The sequence below is a fragment of the Amblyomma maculatum genome, chromosome 8 (assembly GCF_055883805.1).
Source record: "Amblyomma maculatum isolate TAMU_Amacu chromosome 8, ASM5588380v1, whole genome shotgun sequence".
NCBI classification, from domain to species: Eukaryota; Metazoa; Arthropoda; class Arachnida; order Ixodida; family Ixodidae; genus Amblyomma; species Amblyomma maculatum.
The window spans coordinates 37,772,220-37,794,457 of record NC_139351.1 but is presented as its reverse complement, the minus strand read 5'-3'; the positions used below and the strand labels follow the sequence as shown (position 1 = coordinate 37,794,457).

The window sequence follows — 22,238 nt, the reverse complement described above, 5'->3', positions numbered from 1 at the left end:
TTGTAATCGCGAACAGTGTTGAAGGGCATTATATTTAATTCGTTAAGCAACGGTTTGGACGGTGTTGCTTTGGAAGCAGATAATATTATCCTGAAAGCCCTTTTCTGAACGATGCTGACTTTTGTTAGGTATGATGCAAAGGTGAAATCCCAGGATTCAATACAGTATGTTAAATGACTGTGAAAAATGGTGAAATACAGTCAAACCCAGATAATTCGAATTTTGGTTATGTCGAACTCATGGAATATTCCCTTGAAAATTCCATATAAACGCATAGGAAAGCTGCGTCGCATATCGAACCCAATTTTACCAGTCATTCGATATATCGAACTTGGCACTGCGTATTGGACAGTGCACCTTCCCCAAAGACTATCGCATCACCCTCGGCCGTTTGGCGCGTGACGTTTTCAAGCCACACGCCGAAGGAATGGGAGGGCACAGTTCGGCGACGGCTGGTCTAGGCTAGGGCAGCGCCGCGCCCTTTCCCCGAAGGTGCGCGCATCTGCAGTGATTGTTTACCGTGCCAGCACGTGACGTTTGCAAGCCGTGTGCACGAAGGAGCGAGAGGGAACACGGTGGAAGAGAGGGAACTAATGCAGCCATGGTGTTTGGGAAAGGAGAAAAACGCGATAGAGCGAAGCGCTAGGGTGTGCCCACTTTTCTGCTGAGCTTTATCTCTCCCCTTCCTCTCTCTTTCCCGGTCTTGGTTCGCAGCAGCACGCACTACCCATGCGCGAACAAGCCAGCTCAGCCCGTGGCAGACGCTTCATAGCGGCTGACGTGTGATGCTCGTCTCGTGTCGTCATGCTGAACGTGCATAAGCTACGGCTGCGGGCAGTAAGAAACAGCAGATTTTTTTTTTGTGATAGTCGTTCATCCTTGCCGTTGTGCTGAAGGTGTGACATAGCGTATGCTATGGCGGCTGCAGACGTTACAAAGCAGCAATTATTTTTTTTTTTTCGCGATAGTTGTCCTTTAAAACGGAGAGTTCATCTAGTTGGCACATTTTTAAGAAATAACAATGCGGAGATGAAGGACAAGGGACAAGGAAGAAGACAACACCGGCGCTGACAACAGCACCAGCAGCGCTGGTGTTGTCTTCTTCCTTGTCCCTTGTCCTTCATCTCCGCAGCCACCATAGCTTACGTTACACTGCACCTTCAGCATGGCAATTAAGGACGATTATTTTTAAGGAATAACAGCGCGGAGATGAAGGACAAGAGACAAGGAAGAAGACAGCACCGGCGCTGACTCTCCGCGCTGTTATTCCTTAAAAATAATCGTCCTTAATTGTCATGCTGAAGGTGTAGTGTAACGTAAGCTATGGTGGCTGCGGTCATTAAAAAGCGGCAGATTTTTTTTTTTTTTCTTTTTGCAACAGTCGCTCATTCTTGCATCTATGAATCAACGAAAGCGTCGTTTGAAGCGAACGATGCTAAAAGCCAGTGTCATGATCGCAGGATCACGACACTGGCTTTTAGCATTGTTCGCTTCAAACGCCATTTGCAGCTATCACGCTTTCTAATGATTTTGTGGCAATGGACTACGCCCGCCCCAAGCACGGCGCGATAAATCGAACCAGGCTTGTGCAATCCAATCAACCCATCACGGGCACTCTGCAAAGTTCGCTGCAGGATCTATTAAAAGTATAGTAAAAAAAAAATAAACACGCCGTGACATTATCGCTGCTCAGCATCTTGGCGGCGCTGCCAATAAATGAACTGTGGATGCAATGGTCGAAACGCCGGTGTTGTCTTTTTCCTTGGCCACCGAACGGGTTTTTTTTTTTTTTTTTTTCAAATTCTTAGGGGCAAAAGTTGGGAGTGGGTTCATTATGCGAGCTACAGTATCATTTTTCACGATCACAAGTGGCATCTCAAGCCGATTTCTGTATATCGAATTATCAACATATCAAACTATTTCGCGATCCCCTTCGAGTTCGATATATCCGGGTTATTCTGTGTATCATTCATAATGTGTGCGTGTTGAAATGCTTTTGTGCTTTAACTAGTGCATAACAGCCAGTGGTAAATTTTTTGCACAGGTCTTCTATGTGAGGTGCCCAGTCTAGGTTTCCACCAAGCGTTACTTCTTTAAATGGGTATTCCATCGAGATGGAGGTGGCATGTTACTGGGATTGACTTGCTATGGCTCATATATGACATTTTGTTTTTAAACAGTCTGCTGTACTCTCGATAGCAGTACTTCTCTTGTTAGAAATCGCTAAAACCAAACATTCTAACTTGGGTATTTATTCACTCCGTGTTCAATTTACACCTACTCTGGCTACGTCTTGAAAATAGCATTCGTAAATGGCTCCAGCATTGTGTGTGGCCCAGCGTTTTGCGAAAAAAATAGATATAGATATATTCTTTCTACTGCACATACAGCAAAAAAATAAGCTTGGTAAAAAGTGTCTTTTGTAGAAATCAAAGCAACCAAAATTTAAAAACACGTTTTTTTCTTGAAAATTATGATTTTAGCTCTGCATCCCTTTAAAGGAGCCAGAGAACAAAAGTTGTCTCGTTCTAATGCAAAACGCAGATGCAGTGTAATGGTGCTCTTTGCAAATATTCAAGTCATTTGAAGGCACGCTCTTGGCAGAGCTGTAATCTATAAATAATTTTTGACGATTGCTCCTGGCGACTGCTCACAACTGATTTGGGTAACATCTTGCCATGTGTTCTTAACTGGCCCTGCCCATTGACGTCAACTGCATACCTCCTAACCCTTCCAATCTGCACAAGAGACTTCCAATTTTTGACCAGACTTTCATATTGTACGATCACTGTCCTAAATCTCCCGACAGGTGGCCTCTGCCCGCGTAAGAATGGTTTTTGCGAAACCAGCACCCAGGAATCTGCAGCTGCATTGTATTTCCAGCATCACCATCAGAGGCTGCACTAGCACAGCAGCATCATTGGGCACCATATCCGCATAAAGGAATGCTGTGCGGGTTCTTATCGGTAGCAGTGTGGCGGTCGCCAGATGTTGATTTATTGTATGCGATGGCAAATTTGGTAGCGGCAGCGCGCAACCGGTGCAGCCGCAGTAAATGTGATGCATCGCTGGTTTTGCCTCTGATCTTGGTTAAAGGACAGCCTCTCAGAGCATTGAAAAGTCATTGCCACGGCTTTGTCCAAACACCATGTCATCTGATCCTTCTGTATCTTGCTTGACCGTATGCCTCATGCTACCGAGTTGTGCTGTGCTATGCCTGATGACGGCGTGATGGCTCATCTTTCAGAACTATTGCGGCCAACAACAGTTGTTGATGAAATTGCATCTAATGGGGCTAGGAATGGTTTCACATTAACACTTTCCTGTCCGCGGGAAAAGCTTGCTTGGTAGAGGAGCGTCTAGTTTCAAATTGTAGTGGAGGAATTCCTCTTCACAATGGTATTAGTGGCAATTCATATATTTATTTTATGTGATGAAAAAATAACTGTTAGCAAAAAATTGTGGTAAAAAAAAAACACAAAAGTATATTATTTTTTTTATACAAATAAAACAAAAAAATTCAAAATATGCGTTTTTTTACAACAGGAACCAATGCAACATTGCAGCAAATTCTAACTTTCTGTGTATAGTATTCGCTGAGTTAGGAAAGAAAGCAGTAGTCGAGGTCGACTACACTGAGGTCGACTGCTGGCCGTCCTATAGTGGCAAACGCGACTCCCTGCTCTACCGGTGGCAAATAATACTACCCAAAGGACGTCACCTGAAGATAACAGTTGTGACCTTCAAAACAGTGATCTCTTCATATTAGCACGCAGCAAAAGCGGAAATTTTTGGGGGAGCGAACGCGAAACTTATCGAGGCATGGCTGTCCACGTTCCGGGTCGTTTTGACGAAGTTTAGCTGTCAGTGCTAAAGTCGGAAGAGCTGAATTCGTCTTCAGAGTCATCACTGCTGCTGTTCGCATCCAAAAACGAGCTCTCCGATGCGTCAGCTTCTGCAGAAACGCCCGTTTCCGTGCAGCAGGAACGCGCGACTTCAATGCCATGATGTAAACAAGAGTGCCGATCACCTGATTCCGGAGATCATCTAGACAAGCGTGGACTGACAGAAAAAATAAAACCAAAAGCAAAACTGAAAGAAGGGTACTTTTATTTCCCACTGAATGGCGCCACTCATCAAGAAGCGCTTTGAAAGCGGGAAATTTCAACCATCGATAGCGGGCAACACTTATCGGAGCATGGCTGTCGACGTTCCAGGTCGGTTTGACGTAGTTTCACTGTCAGTGCTAAAGTCTGAAGAACTGAATTTGTCTTCCGAATCATCACTGCTGCTGTTCGCAACCAAAAATGAGCTTTCCGATGCGTCAGCTTCCGCGGAAACGCCTGTTTCCGCGTAGCGGGAGCGCACAACATCGACGCCATGATGTAAACAAGGAGTGTCGATCACCTGACTTCGGAGACCATCTGGACAGGTGCGGCACGGCCGAAAAGTTAAATCAAAAGCAAAACTGAAAGAAGGGTTCGTCTATTTCTCATTGATTGACTCCACTTGTCAAGGAGCGCTTTGAAAGCAGGAAAATTCTAATCATGAAACCATTGATGGGGAATAGACGCGGACAGGGAAGTGTTAAAAATTTAAAAAGGCACGGATGGCGGTGAAAGAAAATGGCAGTGGCGCCGCACTGATCAATTTTGGCGAGGCAGGTTTTTTTTTTTTAATTAAAACTTGCATCGTCATGTTACATAAGCCTTGACATAACTTGTTTGGTCCCGTAGCCTAAATGCAGCATGTGATAGTACAGTGACACAGTTACAAAAGAAAAACAAAACTAAAAGCACTCATTAGAACAGTAATGTAACAATTCCTTTGGTTTGGGGGTTTTAACGTCCCAAAGCGACTAGGCTATGAGAGACGCCGTAGTAGAGGGCTTTGGAAATTTCGACCGCGTGTGTGTGTTTAGGATGCTTAGATTATAACTCATTGGACACCGCATAAAAGTATGCTTTCCCCCCTACCTTTTTGTTTGTGCAGAAAAAAAGCTTCTGATTTTTTTCTTGGCAGGTTGGCAGGCTTGTAACTGAGCCCTTTCGGTGGGCATGTCCAAGTGATGCAGGTGGTATAGGTTGAGATAGGCTGCAACCTGTCTGATATTTCTTCTTGCACATTGATATGCATTGAGGAGCACTATTTCACTATTTGATCAAAATGTTCGGGTGCATGTCCCTCTCTTGTGCCTTCTGTGAAATTGACATTTGTCTAATGTAACCAACTTTCCACCCTGATGAACACTGTCCTTCGCTTAGTTTCAGTCACTTATTGGGCTAATGTGGTGGGCAGTCATTGTCCACCCTGGTGGCTGGTGCATTTTGCTTGTTGGTTCTCAGTGCGCTAGGACACACTAATAGTTGAAGAAACAGATAGAATGAATAGAGCGCCAAACGTTTTTTTTCAGCCTTTAGCATGTCCTCCTAGCGTGCTGAGAACCAACTGGCCCCTATCATAGCACTGCTTGCATTTTGCTGTTGAATGAAAGCTTGCATGCAGGTTTGCTCCCCAGCCGTGCACTTCACTGAAGGCCCCCAGGGGCTTGCAATAGCTGGTAGAAAGTGGAGGTGTAAAGCACCCCAGTGGACCACACACAAATTCTTCGTGAGAAATAGTAATTTAAAGCTTTTCTTGCTACCTAACTGGAAAGCTAAGCATCAGAGCAAATTATCAGCTCAAGAGTTTTAACGCCCCTGTCTTGTTTGGTGCAGTAAAATATCAAAAACGGATTCTCTTTACTGTTCAGCGGAATAATACACACCAAGTATCATGGTCCATAGTTAGCAGCTGCTGTTTTCTTCAGTTGTATTCTACCATAGATGTAATGGTGACACCTCTTCCTGCCTCCTGTGGCATCGTGTCGCGTCACTGACGAGGCAGACGCGAGAAACACAAAACAATGTCACAGCCCCAAACCCAGGAACCTCGTTTGTTGTCCGCAAGTCCTTTTTATAGCCTGCCAGGTGATGACGTCACCAGTCAACACGAACTCAGAGCCTCTTCTTGAGGGGTACCCTACGTTCATTCGCAACAGTTTTGCTGAGGTTCGCACAGCAGAGTGCTTATCTGTGACAGATTAGGAATAAACCTCGCTAGATGATTAGCCATGCCAAGAAGTCTCCACACAGCGCTTACCTCGCGAAGCAACTCTAGGGTTTTGAGAGCATCTACTTTTTCGGATTTGGTTTTATACCATCTTTACTGATGAGGCCTCCTAAGAGCGTAACATTTGGATTTGTTGAGCGTGACACCTTCTTTTTCCTGCACTTTCAACGTTTTGTGAAGACGGTGGTCGTGTTCAGCTTTTGTGTCCCCAAAGATTCAAATATTATCCATCAAATTGATGCCTGTCATGCCAGCCAAGATTTCGGACATCTGTTTCTGGAAATATTCTGGTGCCGACGTGATACCGAAAGGTAGTCTTTGAAAACAGTACCTTCCACACGGTGTTATGGAAGTTGTCAACAACTGACTTTCACTGACGACTTGATCTAGTAAAAGCCACAATTTGCTTCCAGCTTTGAAAACACGGTAGCCCCACTTAGCATCCCTAACGTCTCATCCGTAATGGGCAGAACATAGCGTTTCCTAAGTACAGTTCGATTTAAATGCTTCAAATCAATAGAAATTCAAACAGCTCCTGATGGTTTCCACACAGGAACCATTCCTGTGCATCATTCTGAAGTACCCTCTACTTTCCTTATGATGCTCTGATTTTCCATGTCATCCAACCCGCGCTTTACGGCGTCTCTCATTGGAAGGGGAATGCGGTGTGCCACATGAACCCCGTAGGGACTGAGTTCAGCTTCAAGTGATTGGTAGGCTCTCCCGATAGCGTACCTAATCCCTGAAATAGCTGAGGATAGCGGTGCTCCCAGCGTTCTGAAGATGAAACGCCATCTACAATTTAACCGCTCCAAATCACAGCTTGAGAGGCAAGTTGATGCTGCATAGTACCTAGAAATGTGATGCAACAAACAAAATCACATGAGAAGAAACACAACACAGGCGCCTGTGTTGTGTTTCTTTTCATGTGATTTTGTTTGTTGCACCACATTTCTGGGTAATAACCACTCCAAGCCGTTCTGAGGCTTCTGTACCTAGAACAGACAGCAACGAAGCAACGACATAAACCACCTGTTGGATGGTTGCTTGCTTCCAGCTAATCACTGCCAAAAACTTTCCCAAAACTTTTAGTCAATTTCCGCTTGGTGCTGTTAGAACCACGCCCACTCTATCTAACTTTGAAGGGATCCCAGGGAATGTTGACAGAACCACTGACACCTGAGCGCCTGTGTCTACTTTCGTGGAAACCGGCATTCTGTTAATAAACACCTCGATGAACTTGGCATTCAGTAAGAGATTTCCAGCAGTACCGAGAAAGTACAATGTATTGTCCTTCTCAAGTGAAGACAGTCCTACCTCCCTGCATGTGAAGTCCTCTTTGCAACAGACCGCGATAAAATGTCCCTTTGCATTACAGTGGTAGCATTTTGCAGCCTTCGCCAGACAGGAGTTCCTTGAATGCGATGCTTGCCTGCAGAACGAACACTGCTGAGCTTTGTCTTGAGTTTTGAGACGCTCCTTTTCGATGGCGTCCACGTCTGCTTCCGTTGCCATAAGAGACTCACCTCTGCTGCTGCTGCTCTTGTACAGTTTCTTTTAGCTGGCCTTGGCGGCGGCGTTTGCTGGCGTGAGGTTGGCGTCCATTTGCAGTGCTTCGGAGAGCTTCACGTCCCTAAGACCAACGACAAAGCGGTCACGAATCATTCTCTCTTTGAAGCTGCCGAAGTCGCATCTGTCTGCAAAAGCGTGCAGGACCGTGACGAAGTTGTCGACCAACTCGCTTGGCTTCTGGCTTCTTCGGTGTTGTACACGATATTGCGAGTAGCCATGAAATGCTTGTCAAACTTCTCCTTGGCGACCTGGACGACCGACAAGCCGAAGGTTTGAAAAATTGTTCTCACTTGTCTTCCCATGGTGTAAAGGAGAGTCCGGACTTTAGCTTCCTCTGTGCGTTTAGTCCCGAAGCAAATCGCTAGTCGTCAAATTCTTGCGACCACTCAGACACTCTTCACAGTTGAAATGTGATGGCGACTCGATGGCAAACATTCCAAAAGAAGACAGTTTTGACTCATCACCTGGCATGCTGATGTCGCATGTCTTTGTAGAGAGACCAACAGCGATGAACAACAGCGTGAGGTTACTTTCTTGACACCAAGTCATAAACTTCCGACACCGTGTCGCGTCACTGACGAGGCAGATGCCTGGAACACAAGACATCTCAACCCCAAACCCAAGAACCTCGTTTATTGTCCGCAAGCCCTTTTTATAGCCTGCCCGGTGATGACGTCACCAATCAACACGAACACGGCTCTGGACTTGAAGACACAGGCGTCTGTGCATTGCAGGGCGCGTTCAGCAGAATGCTCGATGCTACGCCACACATCACTTCTTCTCTTGGCTCGTCCAGCACGCCGATGGCCTGGGTTGGGTACAGCTAGTAGATTCTCGCAACACTTGCCATATGGTATGGAGAAGACTGAATGAATGGTTTGTTGCAGTTTCTGCCTTGACTGTAGCTTGGGAGGTTAAAGCACAGGCTACATCTGTAACGGCCTTGACCTTGTTAGACTGCAATTGCTTTAATTACAGCATGCACAGTGGAAGCTTGCAGCATTGTAGGTGGTATTCTTGGCGTGTTGTTTACCAAATGATACCTTTTGCCAAATCTCGTTTGAAATTTAATGTCGCCAAGAGGAAGTGGAACCACATATGCTCAGGATGTATATTTTTTACCTTCACTTGTGTTGGAGACTCAGTGCAGTTTTGAACTGTGCAGCTAGAGATGCATTTGTACTTTTGCAGTACTACTCTTCCCTGCCTTCCAGGCGTGCGCACCACTTACATAAAAAAGAAACTCGAATGGGAAGCAGACCTCGACGGATTCCCTTTTCTCTGTGTGCCCACATCAGTAAGGGCTGGTGGTAACTAAATTTACCTGTGTTTCATTAAATGTTTACTTTGCTTAAATTAAAGTCCTTATAAATGGAAAATTCTTTTTCTTTTTTCTTTGTAATATCTCAAGTTTTGTAAAGGGGAGTTCACTGGGTGTCACATTAAATACCGTACAGGAAGTGAGCGAAAGTACACAACAACAAGCCAGCAGGAACAAAGACTATAATAAAGAAAGTTCTAATAGAATGCAATACAGTGAACGAAACATGGTGAAAAGTTTAATTTTATGGATTGCCATAGAGTGTTCATTAATCAAGAAAATTTGCCCGTAATTAGCCATTCAATTGATCACAATGCTTTTCTGTCATTCATGCTTAGCAAAAATGGAAACGAACTGGGTTCTAGAGGCATGAGCCACACAGTGTGCAAGAAAAACATTTTAAAATACACAAGGTGTGTTCCTTTTAGACACTCGCACAAACAAAGACATGCTCAGTAGGGTGAAAGTGAACTCTGAAAAAAAAAAAAAAAAAAAAAAAAAAAAAACAGCCCTTGTGCACTAACTAGGAGAACAGTTTGCTGTCATTTGATGCTGATATTATCAGTGCTTTTCCTTGTTGCAACTTTACTGTTATCTTTATCACAGTTTCTTTTTTGTTTGCATGTAAGTTTTTCTTGTCAGGAAGGATATGTGCATTCGTGTTTGTGAAAAAATGGCTAAACTGTACTTGGGGGCAGCTTTCTGTGGCTATGCTTCCAAGGTTACGCGCAGGTCTTTTCCCACAGTTTTACATCAAGTAGTTAAGGCATATCTGGTCGCACTTACAGTTTCAGCTTTAGTTATGACGACGTTAAATGAGTACTTTCGAAGTACCAGCTAGGTCAAAACGTGTTCCTTTACATCAATGCTGTGCGCATAGTGCGCTATCAGAACAAGTGTGTTGCGAAAGTGTATAGGAACCGGTGGAGACACGCTGCCCACCTACACTTTGTAGGATCGCTGACAGGTGGTGCTGCCATCAGCATGTGTACGGCTTGTTACTTCACAGCTGTACTCTCTAGTACCATATTTTTTAGTGTACAGTTGAACCCCATTGTAAGAGACACTGATATAACATACAGTTGGGTATAAGAGAGACCATTCCCCCATAACATACAGTTGGGTATAAGAGAGACCATTCCCCCAAATTGTTGGCTGCACTATGTCTTCCCTTAAGGGGAGACGAGGGTCGAAAAACGCGGGTTTTTTCGAAAATGACTGATGTTTTTGTTTTTACTTGTTTTGTCAAGTTCAGTATCTCTACTTTCATAAAAACAAAAATCTAAGCTGAATTTAAATGGGAAATGAGCTGAAATTGCATTTAACTGGACCTCTTTTTTAACAAACATTGCATGTAGAAGACAATTGGCTATAAGGACATGTTAGCCTTGACTTTTCATACTCAGTCTCGCTTGTAATGGACATTTTAACATTAGATGCCACCCCATCAGCCGCCAGGTTCAATTGCAGCCATAGTGAAAACAAAGAAGAGAGACACACTACATACCTTCGCTGACATTATTGATTACAACTTCAGCAAACAATGAGTACGTCATTAGCTAGGAAAACAGTAAAAGAAGCACCTGCAGTTGCAAGAGAAGCTCTTCAGGCTTGCCCTGAAGAGCACAAGTGCGACTGCGCTTTCGAGCATCAGCACGAGCCTACTAGGAGCGCTCGTTGGGTTCTGCAATTAGTGGAGCTTCCTATCAAGAAGCACCATAGGTGTTGTGTCTGCTAGTTGTCTGAAGAATACAGCGGAAATTGCCTATTACGTTGCATTTCAGTATAAACAACAAATCATCCCGTAAATGTGAAGAAAGCGATCAGCAGTTGCTGCTGACGTAAACAGGTCATTGTGCCTAGAAAATGAGACTTAGCCGAGCCAAGAAGAAAATAAACAACATAAAAACAGAAGTGGTTCTGCTTTGGCGAGAACAGAGGACAAATAAACTGCTCTGGTTGCTATTCCACCGGTTTCAACTCCACTCAGAAATGCCTCGTATGCTTTTAATTTTTTGTCTGACTAGCAACACTCACAGACTTGCTACTAATAGCCTCCGTTACCCTTTGTCAAACATAAATTTATGAGTGATATTTCTGCTGGTGATGTTTTATGGTTTTGGCTGCTTCTAGTACCTTGGTGGTAAGCTGGCTACTTTTATGATTTCGTGGCACTTTTTAGGCTTGAGTGGTTGCAGTGTTATCAGACACGCAATTTTTTCCAGAGTTGTGAATCGCTAGCTGCGGTGCCACGTCACATTGCGATGACACTTTGCAATCACTGCAAACGCAGTTTGCCAACATATACAGTTTTGACATAGCGGCTATGAGGCTCTTGGCCCAGTCCTCAAGCAGGAAGAAGCTGTGTTGAAGAATAGCATCAATGCAGCCATGAAGCAGACAAATACCTACAACTATTTCAACAGTAAATAAACATAAAAAAGTTACGGTGTGTTCAGTGTATGGTGGTCCACCAAGCAAATGCAATGAGTAAGTGAAAGCTATAAGAACGCTTTTGCTATCGGATATATCCTTCATTACTGCGTATTTTAACCATAGGATGCCTACATCGCAATAAGGTCAGGTTAGAAAATGGGAATGTGGTACCCTGCTTATAAGGGACCTTCATATAGGAGACAAAAACTGCTCCCCAGTGCATGTCTCTTATAAAGGGGTCCAACTGTATAAGCCATGTTTTCTTTTTACAAAAGTATATATGTGTATATATTATAGTGAACTAGAATACTTTCTAGTGGCGCGAACGACGGCGCTCGGGCACGCCGCTTTTCATTGACACCGCCAGATGGCGCCACTGCAACATCTTCTAGTCGACTTTTCAATGCTTTCTTGCAATAGTGCGACATAGTACCAATGCTTTTGTGCGCCTATACAGTAAAAGTGGTGATTGTTTTCCCTATGCCGACGTATGTGGACCTCCACCCATAATAGAAGGCGTTTCATTCGATAATATTCGGGTTTTCGCCGTTGCACTAGGGTGAAAGCGCTCTTATTTCGCTAGCGTCTGCTACAGCTCATGCGGGACGAGTTATCATGCACTGTATCATTACAGCACATTAATTTGTACGGGACAGGTATTTTTCTTAGCCTTGCAGAGCCCGCTTTATTACAGAGCCAACTCAGCTGCCAGCAGCAGACTGGTAGCAGAGTGGCCAGGCATCGTGCGCACGCACGGGTTCTCGCATCTCTCCAACCACGCCGCAGTAACTTTCCTTTAGCCAATAATGATGATTATATTACACTGCACTATTTGCTATCCACTGGTAACCAGGAATGCTCATTTTAGCGTGCTCATTTTAGCGTTAGGAAATTTGCCAACTGGTAAAGTGAGGAGCAGCTTCAGGCTGTTACATTTATTGTCGTTGTTTTTTTTTTTGACAAAGTGGTCATGAAAAAAAAAAAATCCTACGCTTTGAAACGAATCAGCCGGCGATATTCTGTGGCGTCACCATTATTCTCTGTTCACAGCAACAATATGTGTTATAAATCACCGCTGTAAGCCAGGTACGTTAAAATCCTTTCATCATCTCATATGCATAACATATATGCCAAAAATGCATACATGAGGAGTGCAGGGCAGTTTTGTTTAGGTACTTCACAAGGCTTCTCTACTGCTGTTTTGTTTTATTTGAGTGCATGGAACAAAAGCCATCAACAATGAGTTGTTTTGTGAAGTTATTGACTAAACAAACAGTCATCCATCTGCTCATCTTCAGGTGCTTTGAAGCTTGACATTGCGCTGGTTAATGCATTTTGTGAAAAAGTGCATGCGGGTAGTTAAGCAGTGATTTCAGCCGCACCAATTTGACAGTGGTCAGAGCACCCAATTTAGCAGGTTTGCTTGGCCAGTAGCATACTGAGTACAAGCTGTCTGCTTGAATTTAGACTGAAGCAGGTTGTAAACACATTCTCAAGGTCAAACTGATATCACTTGAAGGGCACAAAAGGCCTCTGTTGTCCCTAAAATTAGTAAAATTAGCCAAGTTTAATACATGTGACTTATCTTTTTCTTTTCAAAAATAAAAAGAATAAAGCTTTTATCACAGTTAGTTTGAGGTAGGATATAGAGAGACCACAATTGTATACTAGCTGCCAGCCGACTGGCTCACCCCAGGCAATTTTTTTATTTTGAAGTTAAGTAATTAGTTTTAATTACAAACTATAGCCTTTAGACAATAACTGGGTTTGCGGAATTTGAGAGCGCCTTCTAAAACCTCCATTTCATTTATTTCCGATAAAGAAAGCCTCATCGTTTTTCCAAGCTCTAAAGAAAGCCCGCGAAATACAAAAATTATCAGCCTGTACTGAGACTGGGCTGTTGAGTCACGGCCGCCACTAATTTCTGTCACTGAAACCATGCACGGTTGAGAGCACCACAGTATCGTAGTGCATGAATGCGTCAGTCACGTGATATTTTTTTTATTATTTCGCGGGCTTTCTAAAGAGGTGGGAAAACTATGCACGTGAGGTTTTCTTTATCGGGAATAAATGAAATGAGGGTTTCAGAAGAGCCTCCCCAACTTTGTAAATCACATTTATTTGAAAGAAATACTTAGTAAATTAGAATTGCAAAATGCAAAATTGCCTGCACCATTTTTTTTATCGATATTTATTGTCTTAGGGCATCAGTAGGGTATGATATGAAGGATGAATAAATGATTAAATAAATGCACCAGCCAAGGACATACTATGACTATGCGGATTTGAATTTAATTTAATATCAGCTGTCTGCTTTATTGAGCCAGTAGTAGTATTCCAGATCACACAAACAGTCGAAGCTTCCCAAAGTCTTCCTTTTGTTCAGACCTGGTGCGCCAGGTGGCTGTCAGCAAGTGGTTTCTTTGGCCCATCTCAAATGGTTTATTTTTAACCCTTGGCTGAAGTTAGCTTGGACACGCGGTATAAAATATGTCGGCTATCGTTTGGTGCCACAGGCTTAATAGCAAGAATCTGTACATGAGCACAACTCTCTGCAACATCAATATTGCCCACATCCAGCCTTGGCTTTACGGGCTTGACGGTAATATATGCCGGACAACCCGGCAAGAGTGTATAGGCACCGCATCAGGTGCCAGTGATGGCTTTTCACGCGGTATATCCTCACTTCTGCCGTTGATCATATATGTGCGTGGTCACGCAGCAGGATGAGATGCGGCTCGAAATGATGCTCACACACTGTCGATGTTTCTGTGAGAGGCTTTTCCCGCCTTCACAAGCTTCGTTTCCACTTTCTGCGATGTTTGTTGTCCCTCGGAGCAGCAAACAAAGGTGACTAAAGCACCCCGATAGCCGAGCTTCGGCATCTCGGAGCAAAACAGTGCGAGTTGGTCTTTTTCCTGGCCATTTCGAACTGCACATGGTGCTTTTGAAGAGCTGAGATGTCTTAGTTGCTGTGATGAAAGGCAGAACTGAAAGTTCGAGGCCAAAATTGCAAAAATGTGCAGACTGCACGGCGCGCCAAGCTTGACTTCCCTTTGCGGACGCGCACGCGGTACTAGTAAACGTAACTGCAGCGCCACCAGCGGCGGTCAGTGGCGACCGGCGTGCAAGAGGCGCCCATTTTCCTTCCGTTCGCGCCACTAGAAAGTATTCTAGTTCACTATAGTATATATATATATATATTTTTTTTTTTTTTGTAATATTTGTAGGTAGAAAGGACTGCCACGTTTGTGAAACCTATATTTGAAGCTCCAAGAATTAGTAATATGAAATGCCAAAAGATGGTGAAATCCGCGCTCTTACTCACGCTGTCAGGACAAGCCAACTCACCCTTCCTGTCTTCATTTCCAGTTCTGTTTGATGGCTATTGCATGTGCTGGGTTGCTGACCTGGTAGTTCAATTGCGCCCGAGAATAATGGCAGTCAGCGCAGTGACTCTGAATGTGAAGAGGGTATTTCAGCAGCATTGCCAACAGAAATTGGCAAACTTTCCGATAGTGCATTGGAAGATTAAGTCGTTGAATGCGTTAAGTTAGACCGATGCAAGTGCTTTTGGGGGCATGAGTGTTACCTCTCATTTTGTATCAATTCGCATAAACTGAGGTGGGTCTTATAGAAGGGCACATCTTAAAGGCGAGCTTTCTCGTTTAAAGCCTCTCAACATTGAAAAATACAATATTATAGTATTATTCTGATGAATTAATAATTTCAACAGTTTTGTAATACAGTAGAACCACGCTATAGTAAACTCGGACATAGTAAAGTGAAACTGAAGTCCCAGTTCATCTTCCATAGACAACTGTACATTTTCCCCCCTTAAAGACATTTTTGGTAAAAGTCGGTTATAGTAAAGTGCACCTCGCTGCCACTACGACTCCCACAATATGACATCGTCGCCCGCGCACTCCCTAGAATTGCAAAGCAAAGATTTTTTTTGTATTTGAAAAGAGAAAAATAACACCGAGTGTTCAGGAGAAGCCTACTTTACGGAGGAATCGCAGCCATGGAAAGGAGGCGGTGCGGTCCATTCAGAAAGTAAAGAAGAGTAAAAGTGCATCGAGAAATATAGAAGAGGAAAAAAACGGGCTAACATTCACAGCAGTTTGCAGTACGAAGCATGAGGCAGCGGAGGTAAGAAGTGGAGGTGCAGTGTGTATGGTCTTGCAGCACTTGACTGCCACGCGCATTTATCATTTATTGCCTTTTAAAAGACAAAAACAGCAAAAAGTGACATCATATTCATGCAAGGCTTTGGTTTTCACATGAAATCAAACTTGGTTGTATTTAGCCATGTTGTTCTCGTGCTTAACAGGTATTTCCACAAGATGTAAAAAAATTTCATAACTGAAAAAAATTGCTCGAAGAGATGATAACCGAAAAATGGAAGGTATTTTGGCATTTTTTTCATTAAGCAACAAGAGGTGTTTAGTAAGTAGCCGTTTAATTACCAGACAGCATCTTCAGGACCATGTCATCACCACCAACTGATATAGTAAAGACCCTCATATAGTAAAGATTTTTGCTGGTCCCAGTGACTTTAGTATAAAGGGGTTCTGCTGTATTATAATATTCCATTTCAAGATCCTGAAACTTTGTGGAAGGACTACATTCTGCTGAGGAGTGGGAATTTCAGCTGTGTTGCTTTTGCCGCATAGCCACTTAAAGTTCACGCTGAGTATAGGCCTAGTTGGAACATTCTGCATGGGCCGGTGATGGGCTGGCACTGCCTTCACTCTTATTCCTGTGCGGCCCTCCTAGCAAGAACATTGTGAGAGCGGAAAGTTGAAGGTTCGACCTCTGTATGTTGGCAGCGCTGGTGCAAAGACTGCGTCTTTCTGCCAAAGACTATGGCGGAAAGACTGTGGCTGAACCTCACTCCTTGCTACACTGCTGCTCAGCTTTTTGCTCGACAACGATAACGACTTCACCTCCGCCCCACCTGTAGCATGGTGGCATAGCAGCTGCTGCACCGTTCATTCGTTTTCCAGTTTGCTATTGTGATTCTCTGGCTACCCAAAGAAGAAATCTTGGTTGGGCCCCCTCCCACTGCGCACTTTTACTTCCGAGTTGCAGCAACTCACCTGAATGAAAAAGAGATTGAGACACAAAACTCGGTGCGGAATAGTGAGGCTCAACATCAATAAACTTCGTGTGTCAGAATAACATCCCTTGCTAGCTGCTAATAGTGGTGGGCGAGAGCAATAAGGTGAAAGCTGCTGTGCTTGAGTTTCTTGGTTTTTTTTTTTTTTTTTTTTTTTTTTTCTATCTTTTTGCGGGTGAAAGTGTTCCTCTGTATTGCTTGGCCTTTCTTGATGTAAAAATTCATTCGAGCTATTTGCTAGAACTTATTTGAGAGCCAAAAGGTAACATTTGCGCTCTCCTACTTCTTCAGGAGCCAAGAGATTCAAGCAGATTGTAATGGTGGTGATCACAGAGCAAATGGAGGTTCAGAAATGAAATTTGCAGCTTCGTTGCATTTGGCGCATGCATGTACCACAAGGAAGTGGTTTCTGACTCCCTTCTTTCCTCTTTTCTGTGCAGCCCCGTGTTTGATGGCCTGTACGACTTCTGCTCCATGTACACGGGGGCCTCCCTGGAGGGGGCCGTCAAGCTGAACAATGAGGTGAGCCCTTTGGAAATAGCCTAGGAAGAGGAAAATAGAGCACACTTCTGGTCATTTTACAGGACAAAATGCACATATATACTTCGTCTTACAAGATGTTTGCAGCACTGCGAAAGGCAGAGATACCCCGGTCCAATCAGGATCACGCGCACTACAATAGGCAATTGTGCTCCTGCGTGCCTCTCGCCTCTCAAATTGGTGGGGGTAAAAGTAGGAGCACAATTCTGTATTATAGTGCACAGGGGGCACAATCGCAAGGGCTCCTCTGCCTTTCGCAGTGCTGCAGATATCTTGTGAGACGAAGTATAAACATTTTGCATGTCTTCAGATTCAAAACCAAGGAAGAATGTTTAAAAAAAAATTGATTGTGCAAGTTTTTCAAACCTATCAGTCCTGGAGCAAGATCACAGATACTTCGGTCCATATATTAAGTCAGCAAACAAAGAAAAAATGAAAGATACATAAAAGGAGCCGTAGAATCTTGTGTTCTCATTTTCATAAGGAAGGTTTCTGAACCCTTTCAATCATGTATTTTGATGTGGAAGAAGACAAGGAGGCGTGCTTGTAGAAGATGATAGCAGAGCATATATTTATGACTTATATGCATATATTGTTACGTGTTACGTATATATAGTGCTACGTTAGTGTTGCTGTGGTGCTGCTCGCTGCTTGCTGCTATGCCAGTTGCAATCTTGTAAATAGATTGAGTCTTCACGTAACAATATCTTTGCCGAAATTAAAGCTGAAAAGAGCAGAAATGAATTTACAGAAAGAAGAAACTTTGTGCTAATTTACTTATCAACCTTGCCAGTTATAGCCTGCATAGAACCACATTACATGCTAAAGTATGAAGCCCCAGCCCAGATGGACTGCCTTGGTCTTCGATCACTTGAGTTTTTAAATCCTTAATTAACAAAGAATTAGGGGCAGTCATTCCTGCCCCAAGCGTAAATTCTCCAATTGAAAATGCCATGCAAGGTGGGAACTGCCCCTGTGGTTTGGACAAGCCTCGAACTCAAGGCTCTGCTAACAACACAAACTTCATCAAGAAGGAATGCGACATCACTCTCTTTCTGGTGAGGGTATCCACACCCTCTCCCTCTGGCATTCCTTCCACTTGCCTTCTGGACATCGCAAGCTGCCTTCACACTTGCGTTGCGTAAAATTCTTGACAATGATGTGCAGCCATCATACATGCTTGTCCGTTAAGTAACAACAGAGATGGAGAAGGAGCCATTAAGCCGGTATACCGAAGGCGACGGGGCCTCCGGAGGACAAAATAAGAGACCGTTTCACTTTGGGCAACTGTGCAAGAAGGGTGCCTTAATTACCTTTTCGCTCGGCAAGATAAGAAGGGTTCTGTTTCCCACAGCGTTGGGCCCCTCTTTCAAAAAGGCACCATAATGTCTTTTACGTACATCATTATTGTCATCTTTGAAAGGCATCCTTGTAAGGCCACGCAGCAAAGTGGGCAGCTGCAGGTGGGGAGACTTCAAGCACCTCTTTTGAGACGGCCTGTGGTGTCAGGAGGTCCCATGAAGGCGACAAAGATGGTCAAAGGCGCGATCAGTTCCCTCTTCTCACGGTGCATACTCTCTGTTTACAGTAGAAAACTGCTTGGGGGGTGCCAGAGTCATGCAAAGGGACACAGCTAGAAGTGGGTGGCAGCCTTACAGGAGCCAGTAGCCAGTGACACCAAGGGAAGCATAGGGTGTTTTTCTTGTGTGTGCGGGTGAACTTGATCAGTGTGGAATAATAGCGCAACGATGGAGGTAATTGACAAAACAAGAAGACGTCAGCTAGGTGTGAAGCAAATTGCAGAGAAAACCAGGGAAGCCAGTGCAACTACCAGCCTGCCTCAGTCTTGGTAACCTGTGACTGTCTCGGCCCACTGATGATCTTATAACAATCGGCCCCCATGTCCAGTTCGTTTCTCTCTCACCTTATAGATCACCATTTATGGGGCCAGAGAGAAACGCTATACACATTTTGACTGTAAGCCGAAGACCTCATGAGCAAAGGACGAGACAGCTGATACGGATCTAGGCCAGAACAGAACAGCCAGCCGTGGCTTCACATGCCAGCCGCCCTCTTTATTTTCTTCCGTTGCTCATGGCACAGCCAGAGAAAGGTGCTACATGACTAACACTTTCTGCTCTTGCAACACTACGATGGAGCCCTCAATCACTGCCAGATTGAAGAATTTAGGAGTACGGGGTTTTTAATGCACCTAGTAGGAACATTGAAAGGTGACATATCACCTGCATCCACACCTTATCAAACTTTAGCTTGGAATGCCTTTTCAAATACCCTTCATATGCATCAGTGCATTTTCAATCACTGCATTACTGGTGCCCTTTCATGCACCATGTCATTGATAGCAGAAGCTTCTTGGGGCACACTGTGTATCATCATGAACACCGCATATGTTTGCAGACATCAAAACCATGTGTAGTGTTGGATGTGTTGCTGCATATGCAGCATCATGTCTGATGCATGCATGATCCCAGAAGTGCAAGAAAGGCATTGCTATGGTGCTTCCCTTTGGCAGTTATCACTATTCCAAGGTTGTAGCTGTACACTATGTTTCTCTTTGTGTGGTTTTTCTGCCTGCATGTTTATTTATCGTTTATTTAACCCTTTCACCATCACGAATGTACCGGTACGTTTTCGCACTTCCCCCCACAGTGTCACTGACATACCGGTACATTCTCTATCATCCGTTCAAAACTTTTCACCTGAGTGCGATGCCCCGCGCTGTGTTGATACGTATACAGTCGAACCCGGATATATCGAACTCGAAGGGGATCACGAAATACTTCGATATATCGATAATTCGATATACAGAAATCGGCTTGTGATGGCACTTACGATGCGAAAAAACGATACCATATTTGTCGCGTAATCAACCTATTCGCATTATGAACCCACCCTCCACTTTTGCACCCAAGAATTTGGAAAAAATAAAGTGTTAAGGCCAGCTCGCTCAGATGCAAGAGATTGAGCGATCTCAGCGACGAGCAGCAGCGACAGAGCGAAAAATTTCAAACTTGTTGGAACTGCGTCTCTCTCGCCGCTCGAGCCACCGCGGCAGCTCAAAACAAGGTTTCTGTGTTGTGGCGGCAGAAATCGCGAGCGTTCTCGCTTGCATGTCGATGGCGCGTGTCGCTCCGTTTTGGTCGTCTCATCCACAGCTCATTGCTTGGCAGCATGCCAAATGCTGCGCAGCGATAACGTCAGGGCGCGTTTATCTTTTGATAGCTCCTGCGGTGGCAGGGAGCAGAGTGCCCGTGATAGCTTGATTGCACATGCCTGGTTCGATTTATCACGCCGCGCTTGGGGCGGGCGTCATGATCGCAGCAGCTGACCGCGTGCTTTCGTCGATTCATACATGCAAGAATAAACGACTCCCGGCAAAAAAAAAAAAACCTGCCGCTTAACGTTCGCAGCCGCCATATCTTACACTACGCCGCGCGTACAGCGCAACGATAAGAATAAATGACTCTCACAAAAAAAAAATAAAGAAAGAGAGAGATCTGCCGCTTCTTAACGTCCGCAGGCGCCATAGCCACGTCAGCCGCCGCGCGCAGAGGGTTCGCAACACATGCTGGAGAAAGCGTCCGACGACTGTCTGAAAACGGGCTGAGCTAGCTTGGCGCATGCGTAGCGCGTGCCAAAGGAGAGAGATAGCTCGGCAAAAGAATGGGCGCACCCACGCACATGGCTTGCAAACGTCATGTGCTGGCGCGCGGGAAACGATAACTGCAGATGCGCGCCTTTGGGGAATGGCCGCAGCGCTGCCCAGAGCAGCCGTCGCCGAACTGTCCCCTCTCATTCCTTCCGTGCGTGGCTTGAAAACATCACGCGGCAAACGGCCAAAGGTAATGCGATCGTCTTTGGGGAAGGCACACTTTCCAGTGCGTGGTGCGGAGTTCGATATATCGAACGACCGGTGAAATTGAGTTCGATATATGACGCAGCTTTCCTGTACTTTTACATGGCATTTTCAAGGGGATATTCTGTGAGTTCGATATAACCAAAATTCGATATATCGGGGTTCGACTATATATTGAAGAATATGAAGCAACCGCACTCACCCCCGCCACCTTCTTTGCTGGGGGGGCACGGTCGCTGTTCGCGCGCTAAGCGATTTTGCGGCGCGCGCGTGCGGATATGGGTTCAAGGGTTGTTCTGCCATCTGCCGCAGGATTTGCAGGTTTTTGTTTTTATTCAGTTGGCATGTCTGCTACGACACGTCAATTTCAGGGGCGCGCAGCGTTTGCCTCTCCAATACGTCGATATATGACTCGGTCGCTGCTTTTGCTTACTCACGCCTTGCCATTGCTTGTGGCTAGCAGCAGCAAAGGAGGTTGTTTTAGCCTCTGATTATGAATAAGAGCTGAGCTCGGATTCGGACTCTCAAGAAGTATCAAGCAGTGTTTTTTTATTCTTATACTATTAAACTCATTTATCTCATTTATAGACAGGCTGATGATGATGTTAACAACACCTGCAGAACACTGAAATGTGCATTTTTCGTTGACTATGTAATTTGTGTAGCAATCATACAGTAAGATCTCGGTGATACGAGTCCGGTTGATATGAATTTTGGGATGATAGGAATTCGCAAAAGTCCGCAGCCAGTGTGCATTGTGTACAATTGTCAAAATTTCGGATGGTCCGAACACTCTCCCGCACCACTACGGATGATACGAACGCGCGAACTGCGACCGCAACCTTGAGCACTACGCACTGCCCACACATCGTTGACTCCGCGATCGCCAGCCACGCTGTATGTATGCATCACGAGCAGTTTGCAGTGATGCTTCGTCTGCACCCCGTCGACGTTGCGATTTTTGTCGGGCTCACGCCGCGAAAAGCTTTCAGCGCGCGTGGCCCACAAACCATATCTTTTGCAACCACCGTAGCTGGCGCCGGCGTATGCGGCCGGTGCGCACGGACCGGACATCGCTGGCTCTGTGATCACGATTTCGCGAGCAGTTTGCGGCACCGCGCGGCTCGCATGTCGCCATCCCCAGTCATGCTGTATGCGCCGCAGGAAGTACGTGGAGGCGGGCGGACCGCACATCGCGATCATTTTCCACGGCGCGAAAGGTTTGCAGCGGCGCATGGCGGGCGCGAACAGGCCGCACA

At 44.9% G+C, this 22,238-nt stretch overlaps 1 protein-coding gene across 1 annotated transcript in view; it reads left to right on the top strand.

The window, feature by feature from the left end:
* Positions 1-22,238, top strand: part of LOC146181006 (histone deacetylase 3-like) — a 52,421-nt gene that overhangs the window by 5,713 nt on the left and 24,470 nt on the right. Inside the window, exon 4 of the mRNA XM_084576224.1 lies at positions 17,003-17,084. Within this exon, the coding sequence (XP_084432350.1) occupies positions 17,003-17,084 (82 nt within the window). The remainder of the gene's footprint in view (positions 1-17,002; positions 17,085-22,238) is intronic.